This window comes from Coffea eugenioides, chromosome 7, assembly GCF_003713205.1.
Source record: "Coffea eugenioides isolate CCC68of chromosome 7, Ceug_1.0, whole genome shotgun sequence".
Lineage (NCBI taxonomy): Eukaryota > Viridiplantae > Streptophyta > Magnoliopsida > Gentianales > Rubiaceae > Coffea > Coffea eugenioides.
Genome location: NC_040041.1, coordinates 3,094,484 through 3,111,068, shown reverse-complemented (window position 1 = coordinate 3,111,068; position 16,585 = coordinate 3,094,484). Strand labels below are relative to the sequence as shown.

Below are 16,585 nucleotides of genomic sequence, written 5' to 3'. Positions count from 1 at the left end.
TTTGCATGTCAACCAGTACTAGTAGTAATTGACATTTGATTTTTGTTGGAACCGTGAGAGGAATTCAATTCTTCTTTTACTGTAGTGTATGCTATTTGTTCTTAGTGGAGAGTGTTTCCTTGTTTTTTTGTGAAATTATTTTTTCAACAATATTTCCAGTTTCAAAACATTTGGCAAAAAGTATAAAGGAAGAAACAAAAAGCACTGATAAGCAGAAAGAAATGGTACTAGTATTTGCAAAAGGAAATTTGAAAAAGAAACACTTTATGTGATTTAGAAGTTTAAAACTTCAATTCACATATCACATAATAGCATATGGGAAAGAAATTGACTTAGGTACTATTGTTTGAGGATCGCTCTTTAATACGTGAATGTCTTTCTTTAAGATCAACCGCCAAATGCATTTGCATTTATTTTCATTAGTTGTCGTGTTATTGCAGGTGGGATCCTCTATGTCGCTATCCGGTGTCAAATTTAATATCATTCTCACTTATCACTTAAAGGTAAAAAAAAAAACTTAAATAAATATCATATAACAAGTTAAATAATCAGATCACTTTGTATAAATATAAAAGTGACACTGAGTTGTCACTGGAAAGGCGATACCGAGAATCTCATGTGATATTACTGTGGCCTATATACTAGTGGCAAGCATTTTAAGATAATGACATTTTTTCTTGCTTTGAAATGATAATTTGAAATTCTTAGATGAAAACGGTACCATATCGATTACTAAACTTAAAAATAAGGTCGTTAAATTGACTGTACATTTATCCATGATCTATGTTTGTTTAGCATGATGATTATTTGTAAATTTCACAAATCCCAATCATTAAAAAAGGAAAAAAAAAAAAGAGTGATCCTAAATAGATTCCATTTTCTCATTTTTAGAAATGCTAGAACTTGCAAGTATTACTTGAGTCGGTGTTTTGCAAATTAGTAACTGACTCTTCTTAAACTAAATTTGTTTATTGACTGAAAATAATGAAAACAGAACACAATAAAATATATAGTGGTTAGAACCTTGGAGCTCATGTGAGCGTGCAGTCTATGACTTGAAATTTCTAAACTTGGGAGAACATAACCATTTACCGAATGATAAATTTTTTTTTTTCTATGCTAATTTTTGATCTCATTTTACTAGGGTTTTTTCCACTGGAAAATCTTGTTGTCTATTTTCAACAAATCATATACATTTCATTCAATATTTTCTCAGGAAAAATACTACTAGAATATAGGTGCTTTTCAGCAGGGTATAGTACACTTGAGCTCTGACTTTAATGAATACTGAAGGGTAAGGGGCTGGGAAAACAACTTTCCCAAATGATGTATGGCTTCAAATTGGCCAAAATTCCAATCTTAAAGTTGGGAGAATGTTACGTAATTTTGACACAACAACGTGAAAAATAATTCCGTCAAATTTATCATTTATAATATGTTTATAGATTATTACACCATTCACGAACAGTTATATCGACAATCATTTTTATTCCCCTCACAATGCTGAATGTGCCCTCGGAAATTCCGTCAAGAAATTAGAGGTCCAGTGGTAATCCTCTATGTTTTAAGTTTTGGGAGCTCGGTCAAAATAATGATAAGATGCACTCAAATTTCAGCTCCAAAATCGGATGTAATTTCCTACGTTCGCCCATGAGGTGACTTGTAACCTGTGACGGAAAGTCTACGACCAAATCAACCCTGAAATCCACGTGTCATTCGCCAGACGCCTAACACTAGTCCCCCATTCCTCTCGTGGGGGACGCCAGATTGGATTGGCGGCTCACGTTTTTAATGGCTCCCCTCTTTGATGGCTCGGCTTTCTTTTCCTCTTTTTCCTGTTACCCTGTACCGTATACTATTTGTAAAAGTTAATGATATTGGTACTCCCTGAACGGGGCAATAGGACTAGGGCTTTATATTGATACTCAAAAAAAAAAAAAAGAAGAAAAGCTTCAAACACTCCACTTGTTTGAACTTTTTTTTTTTTTTTTACGTAACGGCACATCTAACCTAATCTAACATACTCTAGAGTGGTTGGTCCAACTGAGCCGAAATAATTGACGAAAAATGAACCACCATTAAATCATACGGATACACCACGTATCCGTATGAATTTAGAAGAAATCACATATATAGTAGCACATTGGTGGTTTGACCTCCCACTTCACAATTTATGTGGTGGCCAACTTATCTAGAGGAAAAAACTTAAATCGTTATTAGTCAAGTCCCTGGGAGCAATCCAAGAGTTGCCGGCTTTTGGGTTGACTTCTGGGATTAGGTTTAATTAGTCAAATTTCGTTTCTCGAAAGAGGAAAAAACTTATCTAGAGGAAGTTAGTTTGTTTTTTATATTGATTGAATTAATGATTATTGCTCCTAAATCGTTATTAATATTATAAGACTCCCCCTTACAATCTCTATCTCTAGTTTCTTATTGCTTCTGTAGCCACTAACCACCGTGCACTGCCCTTAATCAAATGCAAATCAATACTAAAATTTTAAATAACCCGACAACCCAAAACTCCAAACCACGGTTCTCCCTTACTTTAGGGTTGCAAACGAGTCGAGTAGAGTGGAGTTTTGGCCTGATTGAGTCGAGTTTTGACTTAATTTTATTAAACTCGAACTCGAACTCAAACTTAACGAGCTGACAATTTTGAAACTCGAGCTCGAGCTCGAAAAAATAAAAATAATTATTTTATTTTGTAAAAAATAAAATAAAATAATATTAAATAATTAAGGATATTTATGTAATTTTACTATTAAAATAAAAAAATAAATCTATATACTCGAGATCGCTAGCCGACTCACGAGTTAACGAACTTAATATTTTGAACTCGAGTTCGAACTCAACTATAACTCGACCAGCTCGAGCTCGAGTCGATTTTGAATCGAGCTGCTCAATTCGTTTGCACCCCTACTTTACTTGAAAGATGTGAATTAGTGATTTGGATGAGGCGCGGAGGTTGGGTTAGCTGTGACTTATTGCCAGCAAAATTTAGAATGAAATATGGGATTAAGACGAAAAATGTAAAAATTTAAAGAGCATGCAATTAGAATAAGGCTTTTGGTATAAAGAAGGTTTAAAGAGTAGTTTTGAAAGAGTAGATTTGTAAGTGTTGAGGCGCATATTTGTCAGTTTAGTTGACATAAAAAACAACCTTAGACTCTTTATGGAGTGCTAATAATATTATTTGTCAATAATATAAATTATAGTGAAGAATTAATACCCTCTAGTGTTCGCGTTGTAATTAAAAATTGGTATTCTTGGTAGTTTTTTAACTGGAAAACTGGAATGATTTCGGTCGACAAGTATTAGAGACAAGGAAGCATAGAAAACGTAGGGATTGGAGAAACAGTACTGTACGGGCAGCAGAGTCATCGTGGCAGGCAGTCGTTGGTTGGAAGTGATTGTACACCGCTTCACTTAGAAGGAAAAACTGGTAGGGTGGGAAGAAAAAAAGGACCCCACTTAGACAATTATGGACCCAATTTGAAAAACATCCCAAAATATCTCCAGGGCTTCTTAGTTTGGTTTCGATTGTCAGGGACTCATCAGGAGCCTACTACAGAAATTTCCCAGCAACCCAAGAAACAAAATTGACATGTTACAATTTGTATACTTATATAATGTAGTTTTGACCTCCGTGTGCTACTTCGGAGCAAGTCTCTACGCATTTTTAAGGAATTAGTTCGATCGAAAAGTTGAAATATCCTAAATGGAAAAAAAAATTATATATATATATAATGTAGCTTCCATTTGTTTCTTTTGCTGTTTGTTGTATTTTTGCTTGGGAGGGCTTAAATTCATAATTCTTCAACCCAAGTTCATATTTATTTATTTATTTATTTTTTTGCTAAGACCTTTAGTGTGTTTGGATAGGAGATTGTTTGAAATATATTTTTTTATAAAAAATACTATAATATTTTTGATATGATGTATATGAGATAAAAAAGTGGTGAAAAAATGATTTCTAATGTAAATAAGGTGCAAACCAAACAAATTCATTGTTACTCTTGATCTACATTTATCACTCTCAATGAAATTAATCGTGATTTGTAAAACAACGTCCTCTCACTTGATAAAGATTGACCAACTAAAAGCAGCCAGAAAATTCTCGATCGCCATCTCCAACCCAACCTTTCTGCTTTAAAGGATTCCCTCATGTTTTGTTCTGAAAGGTTTGATTAGTTATCTCTCCCACAGCCATCAACATAATTGTCTCTTTCTTTAATAATGTGTTGTTGGGATGTATTCTGAACATTTCCTTTTCTGATTAGCAAATGAGAAACTCTTCACATTGTTGTCGAGAATTGAGATTGAAAACTGTTCAGATAAAAAAAGAAGAAGAAGAAAGAATCAATCACATAATTAAAGGGATAAGTTCCCCGGGACAGATTCCTTCAAGTAACAACCCAAAACTTCAATGCATAAACATGACCTGAATTACAACGAGAAATTGTGGGTCGCAGACACCATTCCAAACAAAGCTCCAAATTCTGTTTAAACTTTGGAATTTGATTCCAACTACGATAACATAATTGGGGAACATTACATGCAAAAATGATTCTGAATAAGCTTGGTAAAAATGATTTCGCCATTTTTTTTTTTTTTTGGTTTCTTTTTGCCGTAATTTATCATGCCTTCGTACATGAAGCAAGAGATTACACTTCATTGTCAGTTCTGTTTGGTGGAGTCTGCGTGTGGAGGGAAGATAGCAACAGGAAAGAATTGATCGCATCAATGAAGAGGGTTGGCCGAATGATTGGTATAGTTTAGAAGAGAAGGGTTGAGGATGGAGATGGCATGGATAGTTTTTGGGTTAGGCTTTTCTCTTTTCATTATTACTGAAAGGACATCATTTTGGAACCACAAAAACATATTATTAGTGCTATGTGATTAATTCCAGAGCAAGGCATAGATAGTAAGATAGTTTAAAGTGGTGCAAAAGTTAACATTATTCTTTTCTCTCTCTCTCTCTCTCTCTCTTTTTTTTTAGTTATCTTGAAGCATCCCCTAACATTTTTGGAAGGGATTACTAGCTTATACACTAAGGTATGCCTGCTCATGAAGAAATTAATTTGCAGGGGATGCAGTACTAATCTAGTAGATGCACTCAACAAATCATCAGAGATGTAAGTGCCCTTTTGAAGAATTAAATATGTGTCTTGAAAACCATATCCGCCACCACTTACAATAGACTACTAGTACCACATAATTGTGACACTGAAATCCATGGCCGTCCTCAATCCCTTTGCAAGATATATATATATAGCTGAAGTAGTAGTAGTGTCACAGCCATTTTTGTATTGTATGATGATAATTAATAATCTTTTCTTCATGCATCTTGCTGGAGAAGACAACTGCAAGCCCATTAACCGTCTTCGATCGAAACGTGATTGTTTATTTTTACGAACCAAAAGTTATTGCTTTTCTTCTTCGGATGAGGCTGACAACTGCAGTATCATATGCAAATGAATTGCACATTTAAAACGAAAGCATGCTGACAAGGTGATGGAGAAGAAAGGTGTCCAGGTCCTTGAACCTAATTATTTCGACCAGCTTTGCAACAGTTTCATTTTTGTACCAGAAACGGAATTAAGAAGCAAGAAGAGACCTATCATACAGAAAAGAAGAAACGCGGGTCGGGTTGGTCAGGATGGTAGAGTTGGTGTTATGCATTCCTACCAACTCGGGTTCAAACTTCTCTTGAGATATCTGTTCTTTCGTACAGGGCTTATCTAGTGCGTTTTATCCCTTCGTATTGTTGGCGGGCTATTGCATGAAGCGAATTTACTCAGTGCGTATTCTTGGATAGTAGCTGTAGGTTCCTTGTCAAAAAAAAAAGAAAGTAAGAGGAAAGAAAATATTCCCTGAATCCACTTCTTCATCTTTGATCGGTCATCCGTCTGATATATTTACCACCGTGAAGAATGTTTCTTTTTCTAGACTCCTGAATTTAGATTGTTTTAAATTCATTTTATCTGTACATTTTTTTCTTTTAACGCTTGATATAAATTGTTACGAATGCATGTATCAGATTCCGGATCAGCTCCATTGAGGTTCTTGCTTCTTAGTTGTTTTATACTTCATTCTCTCTAGATCTCTACAATCTCCAATTATGAATGTTGTGCTCACAAATTCAATTCCACCATCCAATGTTATCATCATGAATTGTTCCCTGCAATTACCACTGTGATCTGTGATTGCATAGGGTAGTGTGTATGTAAATGAACAATTAACAAAAGAACGTTTTGGAATTTTGAGACAGACCTAATAAAAAAAGAAAAAGAAGAAAATTTGTAGGAAGCTAGTAAACTAGCAAAAATGGAGAGAAGCTGAAGCTGGTTGGGCGGGGCGGCAAGCGTAGTGCGAAGTGTGATGTGGACGCGGCTGTCCACGTAGGACGGTGCGGTCGGCCGTGCTCCCCAATCATGCGGCGGACCGCATCATTGAACTCAATTGGGACCCCCACTTTTATGGTCCCCCACCATAACCTCCCCTCCTATTCCTAGCTGGGTCGGTTCCCTTCACTGTTTCTTTAATTTAAACCCAGAAAATTTTCCTTTTTCTCGGAGGAGGAAAACAAATAGTAAAAATAAAAAAGACGGCAGAACTACTAATGTCTCATACCCATGTGCGTATAATATAGTATTATTATTGGCGCCCTGCGTATTTAATCATTGTTCCCAACCAATAGCATTGCGCGTGATGTCGTGAATGCTGTCCTGGCAGGTTGCTACTTGCTGACTTCTAGGTCCTGTGAACCCAACAACAATGATAAGTACCTAACCATTGAGTTTTGATCCAATGTCAGGGATAGCATCTTAGAGTTCTCCCGTGCATTACAAGGAAGAAATGGTTGTATTTGAAAGAATATTTTATTGTAAGTTTTTTTTTTTTGTGATAGGAAGTATACGAGGCAAAAATATAATAAAAAATTATATTTATGATACAGGTTAAATAATATTTATAAATTTTATTTATAAATTATGGTAACCAAATTAGACCCATTGTGCTTCCTTTGTTCAAAAAAATTCAGAAAACGCAGTAACACGCTTGTTTCGTATCGAGTAGTGTAAATTGTTACTGTTAGACAAAAAAAAAAAAGGATAAGTAGCTTCTACCGGAAAAAAAAAAGGTAATAATAAGTAGTTGTCCATGTGTACTCTTCTACAGAGTACCTCCCCAAAAAAAAAAAAAAAAGTAAACAAAAAGTAACCAGCAAGAGTGATACCCGTTAGCGTAACCAGCAAAAGAAGATCCCTTTGGGGGGTCCGTTTTAGATCTTGACCTCGGCCACAATTGACATTCCTCCAAACCACAAGAAATGAAAATGAAAAGTGAAAACCCCGGCCAGCCCTCCTCAATTCTTTTATCATTCTTCTATAACATTACACCTTAAATCATCTTTAAAATGTAGTGTTGGTTAATGACATTGATTTATGGTTGCTGGTGGTTGATAATGAGAAATCACAATAACGATGTCTTACATCCATTCCTCTAGTTTTCTACCCCCCCTTCACTTTTGGATGTGCTAGTTTGCTTTATTCCTTTCAAAAAAAAAAAATTTTTTTTTTTTGGTTATCAAATAGTCTCCAAAATTTTCTTAACAGTTTATTCTATAAAAGCATGAGCGCTTTTCGAAGGTTTATTATTGTTAATTCCTTTCCAAGAATTAGATATAGCACACGTACGTAAATGAAAATAAAAATCTCAAAACAGGTTTTAGTTCAGAAAACTGTATATTATGTGAGCCGGAGTGGATAGGTTAATTCTTCTGGAGTTGAGACCGCAACAGTTGCTTTGATCAATTTCTCTCTTTAGCATAATATTGGAGGTGTGAAAAACAAGCTTCTCCTGTCCAAGTATCAAGGGCCATACACACTATCATTGCACCTCTTACAGGTAGTAATTCAAACATCTCCTCTTGCTACTAAAAGAATTTATTGCTGCCTGTTTTACTTTCAAGACTCCAACCTCTCAACCATAAACCCATGATTGAATTCAGCGCTTTTAGGCTTAAATAATAATTAGCCAGCAATTTGTTTGACGCCAAATATTCCCGATTTTTGTTAAAGATGAGTAGTAATTCTTTTCAAAGTAGCTTGTCATTGTGAGAGATGATGATTGACCATCATGTGAATTAGAGTGGGATATCCTGTGGCTAATTAATGGACCATCGAATATAAAAGAAAAGCTAATTGACTGATTGAAAAGGGTACAAGCCATTTCTCCATATGGGTATATATGTAGTAGAGCTAAGCTGCGAGAGAGGGCCGTGACTTGTAATACTAAAATCATTACGGCAAAAGCAAAATTCATGGTTTTGTGTGTGTGTGTGTGTGTGTGTGTAGGGACTTGGTTACATGAGGAGTACAAGTCAAGCACATCTAAATGCGCAGGAGAAAGATATGAAATGAGTAAAGAAACGAAGAAATGTGGCAGACAGACAGACAGATGATCAGCGATATAGTAGTATATATCTCTTTTTTTTTTTGGTTTAATGGATCGAACTTTTTACAACCTAGAAAAAACTTGTAGGGAATGAAGCAAACGTGTGTCAAGAACAAACAAGAAGAAGGAAAATGTTTGTTGTTCTAGTCACTTTCAAATAAAACAAACTCGAGTGGCACATTCTGCTTTTACCAATTAAGCAAATTCGTACCAATTTCTTGTTAAATAGTTGCAGCGCTCCTTATTCTTTTCCTGCAGTATTCTTCTTGTTGGGAAAATCCCTCGATATTGCTGGATTCAAAGAAGTCATTTGATATTTTAATCTAGAGAGGAACTCTCTAGCCAAGCAAAATTTTAGTGGTTTCAAGCTGGTCCATTCGATTGAGATAGCTAGAATGATGGTCACAGCTGAGCTGCTAGGAAGGGCCTTTTTTTTTTTTCTTCCCTTTGGCATGGTGATCAATGGAGTATTCACAATTGGCTTAAACTGGACACTGCCCCGTGTAAATGGACGAGCTTTCTAAGGTTTCAGTGGGGGGTCCGATCAAATTCACATCATCAATTATAACGCGTTGGGAATTGACTAATTTGATCTTTCTGCTGCGTATTCTGTTGCACAGACATACATGCCTGTGATTTGGTTCTAGACACATTTTTTCTCTTTTGTTTGCCTTGATGAGCAATCTTTGTTCTTGCTGGACGAGTTTGTCAAAAGTTAATATGATTCTCTGTTAAAAAGCATATTTTTTCTGATCTACCTTCTCTATCATTTCAATTTTGCTGGTTGCTGAGTTTATGTGGAAGATTTCGATTAAACTTGTCACGTACACGAGCTGATTAGACATCTCTCTATTATGAGCAATAATTTACATGCTTATCTGCTAAGTTCTCATTCAGCTCTCGCCTCGAAAAGTTTAGGAAAATTGAAAGATGATTGCCCCGTTTAGGAACTAAGGGGAAAATTTCAAAACCGTGTGATCATGATTCCCATTGTAATTTCAAAGAAAAAACGATCGTTAGCAAATCTCAATGGTTACATGAGCTAAAAAAGACTCTTTTTTTTTTTCTTGATCGTCAGCCTAAAAAAAGAGAGAGAGAGAGACAAGTGGACTACTGAAATGATACTGAAAATTGCATATAGAACATTCTGGTGGCCCGTCGGAAAGTGTTGCACGCGATTTCTGATCCTAATTTTCCCAACATTAAGGAATGACTAGACTAGGTTACGGGTCCATTTAGGAATCTTTAGGCGATTAGGGGGTGGCGATATTTCATCAGCTTCACATAATATTGATTAGAATGATTTGATGTTTAAGCAAAGTTTTATTTGCCCAGTTTAGCATCCCCTGATCAGGGAATTCTTTTGTATTTGAGGCACAATAATATTAACTCTCGAGTCAGTTGGCAATTGAGGGAAAATCGCATGGAAAATAGGAACCGGAAATGTAAAAAAATGACTAGAAAGCATATCAGCAAGGCAAGGGTTCTTGATCTTCCCCCTGAAATTAATTGGATACAGTATTGGAGTTGATTGTTCCTTCTGCCTCTTAAACTCTCAATGACTTTATGGTACCATCCCAGCATTTGTCTAAATGAACCTGATATTATAAGAAGTTGGCTTCATAAAACTCACCCTCATCCTAGTGATGGCTTCTTGGGATAAACTTTTTCAAGAAAACTTGGCCATACAAACTTAAAAGCCAAAGTTATAAACAGTTGCAACTTAACCTTACATACTGCGAACTATGAGATGAGGATAACATATCAACAGCTAAGTATTTCTATTTGCTCATAAGAAAAACAAAAACTAAACCCACTAAACTGTATGGTTACCTTACATTCTTCTGGTTTCGAACCAGTATACAGTATGAATTGTATGTATAATCTCATCTATCCTTCAAATAAGATGATAATACAGTCTCATTTGGATTCTAAATCAGGAATCTCATTGCCCGGTGCAGTCCACCAACTACTTGACTAAAACAAATGTTACAAATTGAGAAGACAGTAAATAAGCCGACACAGTTACACTACTGAGAGTGAGAACAACTGAACAAAAATGCAAGGATGGTAGACCACCCTGGTGTTCTCTCATCTCTGTGGGGGCAATTCGTTTTAAGTAAGTGCGAAAACAACATATATGGAGAAGGATAATTAAATCACCTCCTCAGAATCTCCTAAAGAATGTTGGTCCTGAACGAAACTTGCCTAAATGCAAGGATGACAAGAAGTGGTCTCGTCTCATGGGGTTCATCTACTTTAGCTCACCAGCCACACGGATTACTGAAAACAACCAGAGAGAGAGAGATGCCATGCACTTCCTGGGAGTTAATTCCTCGAGCATTATTGGTGTTTTTGCGAACCCTTGCTTGACAGCTTAGGACTGGAAGTATTTCATTTTTCCATGTCTTTGACTACTTTTTTAAGTAGGGGCTAGGCTGGCCTGTGCAGTATAAGACAAAGTTTAGTTCAAAAGTGGGGAAAAAGTAATTCCAAACTATTACTTCCTCCGTCCCACTTTGATAGTTCTGGTTCTTTTTTCACACAATTTAATAAAAATTAGTTAACTTTGTTGGAACAATCAATTTAGTTAGTTATTTTCCTAAAATACCCTCACATTAATTAGAGTACAACTTTATGGGAACTTGAATTGATGGTAAAAAAAGAATCAACTCTCATTAAATGGGGTAGGTTTATAGTAACAACAACTTATATTGAATAAGGGTATTTTAGAAAAATTAAAATACAACTACATTCTTCAATTGGAAAGTGGACTACAATTTAGGACAAACGAAAAATGAAAACAGGACTATCAAAATAGGACGGAGGGAGTACATTTTACAATCATTGAATATTGAAGTCATCATCCTAGATTTCCTCCCCCGCCCCGCATAGTAATTGCCTAGAGCCAGATCAATGACCCAAGTTGAACCGAGCCAAAGAGGTAGGCAGAGTGGATGCTTTCTCTTCTTACTTCCTTCGAGACAATATATTTACACTAATGTTGCTACAAAATTTTAAAAAAAAAAAAATTTCTACCATAGAGAGCTTATCATTGTTTATTTTATTTACACCAAAAATTACGAAGATTAAAAGTTTTTTAGAAAGGATATACAATAAGTAGAATGCATTTACGCTCCCATAAAGATTAACATGTTCATATAAATTGTGATTAAGTGGCTTTTACAAGGAAGGAATTATTGAGGATAAAACTTATAGACTCGCAAAATAAAAAAGTTGAAAAATATGATCAAAGCAAAGACTGCATTTAGAACGAGATATGATCATTATAAGTTTTTAATCATGCCTTTCGGACTGACAAGTACACCTACAGCTTTTATGGATTTGATACAGTCTTATTTGAATCAGTTTGTGATTGTTTTCATTGATAATATTTTGATTTATTCTAAAATCAATGAGGAGCATGAGAATCATTTGAGGACGGTGTTGAAAATTTTAATAAAAGAGAGGCTGTTTGCCAAATTTAGCAAGCATGAATTTTGGCTCAACAGTGTTTCAACTGAAAATTTGGACGTTGCATATATATGTCTCTTGTGGGGGGTTATCATGTCTCTCCATGCTGGACTTCCATATTTTGATCCTTATCAGTCTAAAGGACTCACTGCAAGCCCAGTTAGTCGTGACCCATGTCAGAAAACCTCATCTGTTACCATATGGATCCTTTCCGTCCAAAGGAGCCCGCCCATAAACTGCACTACGAAAATTCACGAGCATAAATCGATTTAGCTGACGGAGGGAAGAAAACGTGTGATCTGGAGCGAAACAGCGCAGCAGCGTCATAACACCCAAAATTACCAATCGGATCGCTGCAATAGAGAGAGACAGAGAGAAAGAGAGAGAGAGAGAGAGAGACAACCCCCAATTCCGGAAAGCTCCTTCGATCGAATTTCCGATCAAATTTCTAGTTTCTAACCTAAAAGCGATCTTAATCTGAAGAAAAATGTCATCAACTTTCAGCGGCGATGAAACTGCTCCTTTTTTCGGCTTCCTCGGCGCGGCTGCCGCCCTCGTCTTCTCCTGTACGATCCCTAACCCTAACATAGATGACTACTTTTTACATTTTTTTGTGAAATTTCATTTCGATTTATGTTTTTCATTTTTCCTGTTTATTATGGGGATTTAGGCATGGGAGCTGCTTATGGGACAGCCAAGAGTGGGGTGGGAGTGGCATCAATGGGGGTGATGCGGCCGGAGCTTGTGATGAAGTCGATCGTCCCGGTCGTTATGGCTGGTGTGCTGGGTATCTACGGTTTGATTATTGCTGTCATCATCAGTACTGGAATTAATCCTAAGACCAAAGCTTATTACCTCTTTGATGGCTATGCACATCTTTCTTCTGGCTTGGCTTGCGGTCTCGCTGGCCTTTCCGCCGGAATGGCCATTGGAATTGTCGGTGATGCTGGTGTCAGGTAGTTTAACTTGTTTTTGTCCTGATTACTGAGATGTATTGTTTATTTGTGTTGGTTCTTGCAGCTATTCTTTTGCTGATGTTAGTAAATTGTGCTTCTACGGGTTGGATATCTGTGTCTAACTAACTTACTGACATTTAGTTTAGGCCTTTTTTGTTTGAACTATATAGCGGTCTCATTGTTTGGAGCTTGTTTCTGCTCATTTTGCTGGGATTTCCGGATAATATCCCTTGTAGATTAGCAGAGCTTATGAGAACACATGCTATTTTTAACAGATGTTATAAGGTACATGTTGGTATGGGATAAGCCTACTGCATTTGAGATTGTTCGACTCTAATTAGAGGCTCGTCTTCTTAGAAAACGTTATGAATGTGTTGTGCATTTCTGGTCTCCGTGCTTGATTGTAACCTTACTTCAGGGTTAATGCACATTTCCATATTGTATTACTATTCATGTTCCTTATCATGTCGAATTTCTGGTTTTGTAATAAGTCAGCCTGCTATTTATTGTTGCCTCTTGAATTTCACTAGAAACCTAAAGATCATAAAGTGAAGTATGATAGTTGCCTTTTTGCATTTCAATCTGCATTAGATAGATGATTATTGATGAACTTCAGTAGATGACAAACTAGCGGTTGTGTTGACTTTCTAAACATAGTAACTCTGTATCATTAGTAGACAAACATGTAGAGATCGTAAGCTGATGTGAAGAAACTTGATTTTGTTGCAAAGATGAATGTAGTAGGTAAAATTATGAAACTATAATTACGAGAAACTGTCTCAAATGCCATTGTAAAGGGCATGCATTCAGTTAGAGGATCCAGGGGTCTTGGGTAGGCCTGACATCCTCAATGCTCAGATTCTGCTACCCAATTGGCAAACTCAATGTCAATGAACTGAAAAGTTGGATTGATATGTTGTTGACTGTTAGATGCAATACCAGGACAGTGGAGTAAGAAGAATGAAAATGGAGTTAAATGAGGAATTTCGCTATGATTTATGTACTTTCTGTAATACCTCTTTGGAAAACTTTCAGATAGTGAAATACATGACAACCTTTTATGGTTATAGTTAGGCTTCTGGAAGTTTTAGCAATGCTAATTAAGAAGATTAGCATGTTGAGATGAGTATTGTCTCCTAGTTTTATTAACCAATGTTGATAGTCATAGTTGACTTACCGCTGGCACCAAAAGTATCTTGCACCTAATTACCTTTTCTATCTGAATTACTTGATAACCATGTCTCATAGGAGGTGTTTCCTTCTATGATTATATTTTGGCTTCTTGAAATTTCAAAAATGCTGATTAATAAGGTTAGTGTGTTGCGATGAGTATTTTGTTCAAGTCCTTTTAATTAATTTTCATAGTCATAATTGACTTCTTACCAGCCGCAAAAGTGTCTGATACCTTGCAATCTGAATTACTTGGTAACCATGTAGTCTTTTTAATCAATGTTATTATTGTATTATGTTTTATGAACCTTCTTTTGAATGTAGCTGAGTTATTAAAAAAAAAAAAGAAAAGAAAAAAAATTGAATCTTACAACTGTTCCTTTTATTAAGGTACCTAATACTTTCCAGTCTGTTTGTATTTTAGTATTTGTTTCATCAACCTACTTTTCAATGCAGTTGAGTTGAAAAATAAAAAAGAAGAAGAAGAAGAAAGAGAGACTTGAATCTCTGATGCTTTACATAACTTAATATATTCCTTATCTTAAAATACTTATGGCAGGTAAACATGCAAAAAAGAAAGGAAGTGTTGTGAGGTTACTTTGAAGGACTACTCTTTAGTGATCGTGTCCTTCTATTGCTTATTTCAACTGATAAACTTCTTGCTCTACTTATTACAACCTGTCAGTCACCTTTGTGTTGTAATTAGTAAAATGGTTTCCCACTCTTAGCATAGCCTTTAAACTTAGAACAGAAAAGCTTTGAGTATGATTTCTGTTCATTTATGATTTATGATGAATCTCCTGGGCTCAGCAGTTATCATCCTGTTATGCAGCACCAGTGATTTTCTGCATCTAATGTTACTTATTTTATGTCCACTATCAAGTGTGCTTCAGAATTTTTATGTTACTACTGCAGAGCAAATGCACAACAGCCAAAGCTTTTTGTTGGGATGATTCTTATCCTCATTTTTGCTGAGGCATTGGCACTGTATGGACTGATTGTTGGGATTATCCTTTCTTCCCGAGCAGGCCAATCCAGAGCTGATTAAGAATTTGTATTCCGGTTTAACTTATAAGCTGGAATATTTTTGCTTGTCCACGTGTGGGGAGATATGCTAGTCATGGAGTGGATTCTTTTTCTCTTATATTTACTTGTGTTTCTTATTCATCATCTCATTTAGTAGTTTTATGCTGCTTGTAAATCTGGAGAGCACCTCCCTCCCTAGAATAAAGATTTGTAAGGGATTGTCCCATTATTGCTGTGCTGTACTTTACAGGGAGCTAAAGGAAACTATATTGTGGAACTAGTGCCACTGTAGTAGGATTCTTCTTATTGTTGTTAATCCAGAATTATAATACTCAAATGCAGTGTCAACCTTAACTCCTAATGGTGTGTGGTACTCTAGAATGGATGTTGTCATTAGAGGAATGGTTGGTTCTATGCTACATTGGGTTTTGCAGAATCTAACATATAATTTTCTGTTTAAGTTAAATTTGCGTATGTCAAACTGATACTGTACTTAGTTTAAAATAAATTTGTCGTAATGTAAAGTTGACCAGTGCGTCTCTCCGATGTCTGATTCTTCTTGACCTGGAATTAGATGGACAGACTGCTGCGATGTGTTTGGTCTTTGGAGTTTGCTGAAACTTTGTCGAGGATTTATACAGTTTTTGTATTTTGTGTTCTCAGAGTGGACACTTGTGAAAGGATGAAATTGCTAAATTTCTTATTCATGTGCTTCATGTGTCATAATTTTGTTAAGTGATTTTAGAAAAAAAAACAAATATAGTAGTAGCACTTTTTTGGGAATTTTATGTACACGAAATAAAAATGATGGTAGAAATGTACATTTCAAGGATATTCTAAAAAAAAAATCTATCAAAACAAAGCTCGTGAATATGATATGTTTGACCGTTTGCGCATCATTGCATCACTCCAGGCTCTCCTGAAGGCCGCTGGACTTATGAACCACTGATCTTCTTCCGAATTGCACTTTTAATCCGTCGCGATTTGTGTTTAAGAAGCATCGAATCGGCTTTACACTGGAGCGATGAGCTACATATTGGTGGCAGCAGCTTGATCACGTGTACCAAATGAACAAATTATTCACTCTTTGCCAATAATTCGACTAAACTGTCTGCAATACAACGGCCACCTTATGGTTTAAAATCTATCTTGCGCATGTATCAGAGACAAGAGTCTATCCAAAACATTACTGCTTGGCCTCGTCTGCTTCCAGCCTTCCGCTAGGCTGCCTCCATCCATAAACTCTTGCCCCAGCTATCAATTACACATCGTACTACACTATTTTAGTGATGTGGACCGTTACATGAGACATTAAAGTTTTTTTTATTTATAATTAAATTTTGAGTTCAATGACATATAAATATAATCATAAAAAGTAGTGTTGCATTATAAACAAGTTTTTCAATCATATTTTTACTTTTTTAACCTCTTTTTTTTTTTTTTAATCTCAAGTTTATTACATATAAAAAAATGCTATAATAGTAGTATTATTTTCAAAACAA

General features: G+C 35.8%; 1 protein-coding gene across 1 annotated transcript; it reads left to right on the top strand.

The window, feature by feature from the left end:
• Positions 1 to 12,230: 12,230 nt before the first annotated feature.
• Positions 12,231 to 15,502, top strand: LOC113777664 (V-type proton ATPase 16 kDa proteolipid subunit). Its single transcript, XM_027322822.1, has 3 exons — positions 12,231 to 12,497; positions 12,602 to 12,887; positions 14,973 to 15,502. The coding sequence occupies exons 1-3, from the start codon at positions 12,419 to 12,421 to the stop codon at positions 15,103 to 15,105; spliced, it is 498 nt and encodes a 165-aa protein (XP_027178623.1). The 5' UTR covers positions 12,231 to 12,418; the 3' UTR covers positions 15,106 to 15,502.
• The last annotated feature ends 1,083 nt before the right edge of the window (positions 15,503 to 16,585 follow it).

What these genes read in the sequence shown, in the direction of transcription:
- LOC113777664 (XM_027322822.1), top strand. Translation starts at nt 12,419, where the DNA reads ATGTCATCAACTTTCAGCGGCGATGAAACTGCTCCTTTTTTCGGCTTC. An exon ending in TGCCGCCCTCGTCTTCTCCT is followed by an intron (nt 12,498 to 12,601) that starts GTACGATCCCTA and finishes ATGGGGATTTAG; the next exon opens with GCATGGGAGCTGCTTATGGG. An exon ending in GTCGGTGATGCTGGTGTCAG is followed by an intron (nt 12,888 to 14,972) that starts GTAGTTTAACTT and finishes TTACTACTGCAG; the next exon opens with AGCAAATGCACAACAGCCAA.